The sequence below is a fragment of the Carcharodon carcharias genome, chromosome 5 (assembly GCF_017639515.1).
Source record: "Carcharodon carcharias isolate sCarCar2 chromosome 5, sCarCar2.pri, whole genome shotgun sequence".
Lineage (NCBI taxonomy): Eukaryota > Metazoa > Chordata > Chondrichthyes > Lamniformes > Lamnidae > Carcharodon > Carcharodon carcharias.
The window spans coordinates 59,481,115-59,489,580 of record NC_054471.1 but is presented as its reverse complement, the minus strand read 5'-3'; the positions used below and the strand labels follow the sequence as shown (position 1 = coordinate 59,489,580).

Genomic DNA, 8,466 nt, shown 5'->3' with positions numbered 1-8,466 from the left:
TGTCTCCACAGAATGAATTGCCTCCATCATTTATTCAAAGAGTGAAATACAGGTGTGCAGTTGAAAGTCAAAGGCGCTGTTGGTGCCAGACGTAAGACAAAAGAAAAATAAAATCATACTTTAACAAGAATGGTGTCCATGATTATATAGGAGGGCCTCATGAGATTTTTTCGAAATTATTTTTGATTGGGTTAATCCCTGCATTAAACTTGTTTATAATTATTTAAAATAAGGTATATTCATTGGAGGATTTTTCCTATGGTGATGACTTAAACTTCATGCTTTGCAGAAATGGTGAGGGTTTTAATCCCATTTCCTTTTACTTGCAATTTTCTTTTTCATGATTTACTAGACAAAAGATACCAAAATCCATTTAGTTTGCCAGATATGACTGATCAGATTGCTTCTGGAGATGTGATAAATCAGATTATTCTGAATATGGATAAATCTGAATTTTAAAAATATTTCCATATAAATTTTTCAGAAAAATGTTTTAGTTGTGAAGTAAGCAAGTGCTTTCAATTTAGAGAAATATGCCATTGTTAATGTCAAATTCTAAATGATTTCATCCATTGCCTTTCCCTGCCTTCTGAAAGGCTCATAACTTATTCTAAGTGTTTGCTATCTACACCATCCCTAGGCCCTAACACATGGCCATTATTTATGGATGTGCATGGGCAGTGACTGCTGCTGTCTGTTCAGTCACTGGGATGAAGATAGCACAACCCGACCCTAACCTCATCCAATACTTGTACATAGGCACTCTCCAGCAGCAAGTTATTTGGTTGTAACCATCAGCAGAAACCTTGGCTGTTCAGCTATAATGGGCGGAATTTTACGTCCCTGCCACAGCAGTGGCAAGACTGGAAAATGCGCCAAGCCATTCAAAATTCCATTGACTTCAGCGGGACCAGAAGATCCGACCAGCAGGAGGGGCTGTAAAATTCCGCCCAATCTTTCGAATGTTGATGGTCTTGCTACAAGATGCTTAATTTGCCTCGAATCATTGTCCAAAATCCAAAAGAAGAATAACTGTCAACTGCAAATGGAATCTTAAAGTCACTTCAAATCACATTTATGAACATAAAAAATTGCAACATTAAGCCAAACAGCCCCTTTAGTTTCTTTCCATTAAGTAAGGTCATGGCTCATCCCTGACCTTAATTCCATTTTCCAACTTATATCCCTCAATTTCCCTTAAGTCCAAAAGCCTATCTCAACCTTGAAGATACTCAATGGTTGAACATTCCAAGCCCTCCAAGTAGAGAATTCCAAATATTTACGACTCTCAAGAAATTTCTATTCAACTAAAGCCTAAATGACTGACTCCCTTATTCTAGATTCTAGAACCAAGGGAAACAGCATCTCAGTATCTATCCAATCAAGCACTCCCAGAATCTTACATTTTTTATCTTTGCACAACATAATTTCATAACTTGACTGTGATTTGAGGTAGCTTAAAGCAAATGGCCGTGCATAGATAGTTTCACAACCTGTTTAATGAGCTTTATGCAAAATAGTAATGCTGCCTCATAATGATTGTTTTAAACACTTGATTGTAAACTGGCTTCCTAGAACTCTGCAGCAACTGCAACTAAACCCTGGGATGAAAGTAGAGGTTCTGCATTAGGTCTAACTAATTCAGTGGCACATTACTAAGCAAACATTCCTAAAAACTTATTTCTGCATTGAAAATGTAAGGGGCCATTTTTATTGAAAAAACAACACTTAAAAAGTTGCATCAATTAGAATTGAGCATTAACAACCATTATGGCAAGGAAATATTAACAGCCTCAAAAAGTATAGAGAGCAGAAATTTTAATTTGAAAAACTCAACCACCCTTATAAAAAATATATAATTACTGTTTGAATATAAATTCCCTCCCTCGGTAGAAAAAAATAAGAACATGTATGTTAGATTAAAAGTATCAATTAATGATAGCATGAAATAATTACTAAACTAAACCACATGAAACTTCAAAGCAACCAAGTAAACTAACTTAAAGGTTTAAAAAAACAGCAGCAGTTTGGTGCTGCTGGCCAGATCACATTGCTCCATTGCTTTAAAGAACTTCAACGTATTATAGAGTTGCAGTTAACTTCATGTGAAGGGGCTCTTTAAATAAGGTAATGCTGATCAGAAAGTCATTGTTAAGTGAACTGTTTAGAGATTTCTTTCCAAGATGTGATAAGGTTCTATATAAATGCACTTACTTACTTCCCAGGTGTTGGCCAAAAATCAAAAAAGACAATGGATGGGATGAGGAGAAGCCTGAAAAAATGCTGAGCAGCTGAGACTTAGGGTAACAGACAAAGATCCTTGGGACAAATGCATTGGAATTGCATTAAAATGGACTTGAATCCAAGGATAAGCAGAGAATAGTAACTATTTTGAATGGTTACTTCCTCCAAGTATTCACATGCTCTTTCCCAACAAAAAAAAATAAAGTATAATCAATAACTTTGATTAAGGGCTGAAGTGGCAGTTTCATTCAAAATTGGCTCAGTGATAGAAAGATGGATGATTTTCAGACATGAAGGTGGTTTGCACTTGTCAACTCTTTGCAATTTTCATGAATGGCCTGGACTCAGGGGTAAAGATCTAATGCATAAAGTTTGCTGATGATATGAAGTTTGAGAAAATTACAGAGTTATAAGCTTCAGAGTGATAGTGACAGGGTGGTGAAATGGACAGAAGCACAGTAGATGGACTTAAATGTGGATATGCATAAAGTGAACTTTGAGAGGACTAATGTGAAACACAGTATATGATAAATGGCACAATTTTGAAGTGTAGAGCAGACAGACTTTGGTGTTCATATACACAAATCCTTAAATGTGGCAGGACAAGTTGAAAAGCTTATGAGTTACCTGGCTTTACAAACAGAAGAATGGAATATAAAAACAAAGAGGTCATTGTAGAATTTTAAAAATATCAGATTAGAGTCAGCTGGAGTATTGCTGGCAATTTTCAGCACAGCACTTAGAAAAGATGTAAATGCCTTAGAAAGGGTGCAATGGAGATTTACCTGGATATTAGCAGGAATAAGGGACTTATGAGGAAAGTTACAACTGTTCTCTAACAGATAAAGGTTAAGAGGCATACAGAGCAGTGAAAACTAGTGGTCGGCCAGGGGATTGGGAATTTTTTTAGGAACCTTCACCGGATAACTAAAAAGCTAATGAAGAGGGAGAAAATTCATTATGAAAGTAAATTGGCAAGAAATATAAAAACAAACAGCAAGAGCTTTTACGGGTATATAAGAGAGAGTGGCTAACATGAGTGTGGGACCCTTGGAGGATGCGACTGGAGAATTGATAATGGGGAACAGGGAAATGGCAGATAATTTAAACCAATATATTTCATCAGTCTTCACGGTGGAGGACACTATAAACATCCTGAAGATATCAGATAAGCAAGGAGCTAATGGGAGGAGAGAGCTTATAACTGTCTCTATCACGAGGGACAAAGTATTTGACAATCTAATGGGACTAAAGGCAGACAAGTCGCCAGGGCCTGATGGCCTGCATCCAAGGGTTTTAAAGGAAATGGCTGCAGAGATAGTGAAGGCATTGGTCGAAATATTCCAGGAGGGTCCCATCGGATCAGAAAACCATTCATGTGTCGCCCCTGTTCAAAAAGGGAGTGAGACAAAAAACAAGAAACTATAGACCAGTCAGTCTAACATCTGTCGCTGGGAAAATGCTAGAGTCCATTATTAAGGAAGAAATAGCAGGACATTTAGAAAAGCTTAATGCAGTCAAACAGAGTCAACATGGTTTTGTGAAAAGGAAATCACGTTTGACAAATTTGCTAGAGCTCTTTGAGGATATAACAAGCAGAGTTGATAAAGGGGAACTGGTATATGTAGTGTATTTGGATTTCCAGAAGGCATTCGATAAGGTGCCACAAGTTATTTAAGTTATTGCACAGGATAAGAGCTCACGGTATTGGGGGTAATGTATTAGCATGGATTGAGGATTGGTGAGGATTGGTTAACACACACACACACACAAGAGAGTTGGGATTAATGGGTATTTTTCAAGTTGGAAAGAAGTAACTAGTGGAATGCCACAAGGATCAGTCCTAGGGCCTCAATTATTTACTGAATATATAAATGACTTGGAGGAGGGGGCAGTGTAATGTATCCAAATCTGCTGATGACACAAAAATAGGTGGGAGGGCAAGTTGTGATGAGGACATAAGGAATCTGCAAGGCAATATAGATAGGTTGAGTGAATGGGCAAAAGCTTGGCAGATGGAGTTTGATGGAGGAAAGTATGAGGTCAAGCACTTTTGGTTGGAAGAATCAAAAGACAGACTATTATTTAAATAGAGAGACTCCAAAAAAGCACAATACAGAGGGACCTGGGTGTTCTTGTGCATGAAAGACAAAAAGTTAGCATGCAGGTGCAGCTTTTAATTAAGAAGGCAAATGGAATTTTGGCCTTTATTGCTAGGGGGTTGGAGTTTAAAAATAGGGAAGTCTTATTACAACTGATGAGGCCGCACCTGGAGTAGTGTGTACAGTTTTGGTCCCTGTATTTAAGAAAGGATATACTGGCATTGGAGGCAGTTCAAAGGAGATTCACTTGGCCGATTCCTGGGATGAAGGGGTTGACTTATTAAGAACGTCTAAACAGGTTAGGCCTTTATTCATTAGAGATTAGAAGAACGAGGGGTGATCTTATTGAGACATACAAGATTCTGAGGGAGCTTGACATGTTAGATGTTGAGAAGATATTTCCACTTGTGAGGGAATCTCAAACTAGGGGCATAGTTACAGAAAAAAGAGACATTCATTTAAAGCTGAAGTGCGAAGGAATTTCTTATTTCAGAGGGTAGTGAACGTCTGGAATTCTCTACCCCTGAGAGTTGTGGAGGCTAGATCACTGAAAGTATTTAGAGGAGGTAGATATATTTTTGAAGTGTTGGGGAGTTGAGGGCTATAAGGAGCTGGAACGAAAGAAGACTTGAGGCCTGGGGCAGATCAGCCATGATCTTAATGAATGGCAGGGCAGGCTTGAGGGGCCGAATGGCCTACTCCTGCTCCTATTTCTTATGTTCTTATAAGAGGTGAACAAATAGAGATTTTTGTGATGATGAGAGGTTTTAATAGAATAAGTATTCCCTCAGGCAAATAGGTAAATAACTAAAGGCTATGGATTCATATCATTTGAAAAAGGTTTAGAGGGGAGATGAGGAGAATTTTTTTTTAAGAGTTATCTGGACCACTGTACCTGAAAAGATGGTTGAAACTGATTTCATAAACAAATTTAAAAAGTTGTTGGCAATGTACTTGAGGGTGAAGAACTTACAGGGTTAAGGACAAAAACAGGGATGTCAGAATAAGTACAATTGCTCTTTCAAGAGCCAGCACAGGATCAAATGGCATCCTTCTGAGCTGTAGGGCACTGTGATTGTATGACTCTATGTACAAGGAGGATGTTTTAGACAGGCAAAAATGGGCTGGAAACAGGGATAGATGGTATTTATCTCCTTGCAGATTTGCTGAAAAAAAAGAGACATTTTTGTCGAAGCTTTTCATCTTGCACTCATTGGTATTTTCTTGTGAATTGTCCCAATGTCAGGAGAAACAACATTTATACTGTATGAGAAGAGAGCATTGATTGGCAAGTGGACTCTGATTGGTAGAGGCATTGCCATACAGCACTCTCTTCTCATGCGGTATAAATATCTTGTTTTCCTTAACATTGGCATTTTATTGCAAATTGTCCTGATGAGTGCAAGATGAAAAGCTTCAGTGAAAATTGTCTCTTTTTTTCAGCATTATTCAAGTTCTGTATTACCAAACGATTATAGGGAGATTTCTGAGGCAGTGACAATGAGTATAATTAAGGTAATGAACATGGATTGTACCATTAGATTGAATATGAAAGGCTAAGTTTAATGGTCATGGTGGTAGCTCTGTCAACTGGCCAGAGAGCTGGAGGCCTGCCTGCCATTGGGGTTCCCGGAGCCTTACGGATGAGGATCCCACCTCCAAGAGTTGCTGGCCAATCAGATGACCAGCAGCTCAACAGCCCCAGCTGTGCTGCTAGGAGCGGTGGCCGCTGATGCCACTGCAAAAGGCCCAAAACAAGGAGCAGCCATGGAGGCCCCTGAAGACAGCTAAGGTGGACGATCCCATCGGGGAAGGCTACTTAAGGGCCTCAATTGGCCTTGGGGCAGAATGGCTGACTTCAATCTTTTTCCTACAGCTGACATAATCAGGAAGATTGGGGAAGGCGATGGGTTCTCAGCCCCACACCTTCCTGGCCTATGTGGAGCTAATATTCAAAAAGTGACAAAATAGTTATATTTCAATAATTTACATGGGTTACTATTGATTTTTGCCAAGTTTAATTGTAAAGGAATTTGTCCCACGTTCCAGTGTTCTCTCAAGTGCTGGTCAGAAATTTAGTGTATATTCTGCAGTCTATCTGGCTTACTTTCATGAATAATTGGCTGTTCGCACATCAGTAGATCATCTTCAGTCAGGGAGGAACTTTGATCTGAGCTCACAAAGTTTGGGATGTTGAACTTATTCAGGCCGGTCATAGGATCATCTGAGTTGTCACTTCTCCCTCCTCTTTCTTGAGTGGAAAGGTTACTGTTCCCTGGTGCAGACACACTGCTTACCAATTGTTTCCTTTCCACTTGTACAACCTCATTAACATAGCAATGAAAGAGAGACCTGGACTCTTCATTTGCAGGGTGGGAAAAGGCTTTGTCTGATTTGCACATGATATAATTAATAGCAAAGCTATTTGTTCTGTGTTGTTTTCTAGGAAGGTCCACGTTCCTGCTGAAAGAGATTGCAATTTTAGAACAAACATTTCTCAGATGAATGTTCACATACTACAAACAACAACTTAAATGTGGCCCTTAATGAAATAATACTTCTGAAGGTGCTTCATAGGATCATTGTAAAACAAACTATAACACCAAGACACAGAAGCTTGTTCATAGAGCTAGGTTTCAAGGAATGTTTTAAAAGGAAATTGAGACAGAGGGGTGTAGGTATAAAACAAAAACAAAAACAGAATTACCTGGAAAAACTCAGCAGGTCTGGCAGCATCGGCGGAGAAGAAAAGAGTTGACGTTTCGAGTCCTCATGACCCTTCGAAGGGTGTAGGTGTAAGTTCAGAGCTTAAGATCTGGGTAATTGAAGGTACAGTGGAGCGATTATAATCGGAATGCACAAAAGCTCAGAATTAGAGGAGCACAACTATCTTGGAGGGTTATGATCCTGGAAGAGATAAGAGATAGGAAGGGGCAAGGCCATGGAGGGATTTAAAGTCAGGATGAGAATTTTAAAATCAAGACTTTGCTTGAACAGGAGCCAATGTGGGTCTGAGCAAAATTGGAATAGATAAATGCGACTGTGCAAGTTAAAACAAGGGTGGCAGAGTTTTGGTTGACCTTAAGGTTATGGAGAGTAGAATGTGGGAGACCAGACAGGAGTATGGTGGAATTGAGGCCCTTAAGCAGCCTGGCTGACTGGCCCTGATGGGACCGCCCACCATTCCTACGTTCTGGAGACTCCATGGCTGCTCCTCCTATGAGGTATCCTGCAAAGCCATCAATGCCCACTGCTCCTAGTGGCATTATTGGGTCTGACAAGCTGGAGGGAATGAAGGCATGAGTGAGGATTTCAGAAGCAGATGAGCTGAGACAGGGGCCAAGTCACACAATGTTGCAAAGATGAAAATAGGTGGTCTCAGTGATGGTGCAAATATGAGATCAGAAAGTCATCTTGGGTCATATGTGACATGACAGTTGTGAGCAGACGTGTTTAATCTCAGACTGTTGCCAGGGAGAGGGATGGAATTTTGAATGGTGTAGAAAGCAATGACTACAGTTTTCCCAAAATTTAACTGGAGGAAATTTGTGCATCAAGTATTGGATGTCAGATAAGCAGTCTGATCATTTAGCAACAGTGGAAGAGTTTAGAAAGGTGATGGGTTTTTAAAATTTATTTATTCAATTTATATGGGATTTGGGCATCACTGGCTAGGCTAGCATTTATTGCCCATTCCTAATTGCCCGTGAGAAGGTGGTGGTGAGTTGCCTTCTTGAATCGTTGCAGTCCATGTGGTGTAGGTACATATACCCACAGTGCTGTTTGGGAGGAAGTTCCAGTATTTTGACCCAGCAACAGTGAAGGAACAGCGATATATTTCCAAGTAGGATGGTGAGTAGCTTGGAGGGGAGCTTCCAGCTGGTGTTCCATGTGTCTGTTGCCCTTGTCCTTCTAGATGGTAGTGGTCATGGGTTTGGAAGGTGCAGCCTAAAGAGCCTTGGTGAGCTTCTGTAGCGCATCTTGTAGATAGTACACACTGCTGTTACTGTTTGTTGGTGGCGGAGGAAGTGAATGTTTGTGGAAGGGGTGCCAATCAAGTAGGCTGCTTTGTCCTGGATGTTGTCAAGCTTCGAGTATTTTTGGAGCTGCTCTCATCCAG

The 8,466-nt window shown here is 39.9% G+C and overlaps 1 protein-coding gene across 1 annotated transcript in view; it reads right to left on the bottom strand.

Moving 5' to 3' along the window:
• Positions 1 to 6,421: 6,421 nt before the first annotated feature.
• Positions 6,422 to 8,466, bottom strand: part of LOC121277714 (melanocortin-2 receptor accessory protein 2-like) — a 36,604-nt gene continuing 34,559 nt past the window's right edge. The window contains exon 3 of the mRNA XM_041187349.1: positions 6,422 to 6,806. Within this exon, the coding sequence (XP_041043283.1) occupies positions 6,422 to 6,806 (385 nt within the window). The remainder of the gene's footprint in view (positions 6,807 to 8,466) is intronic.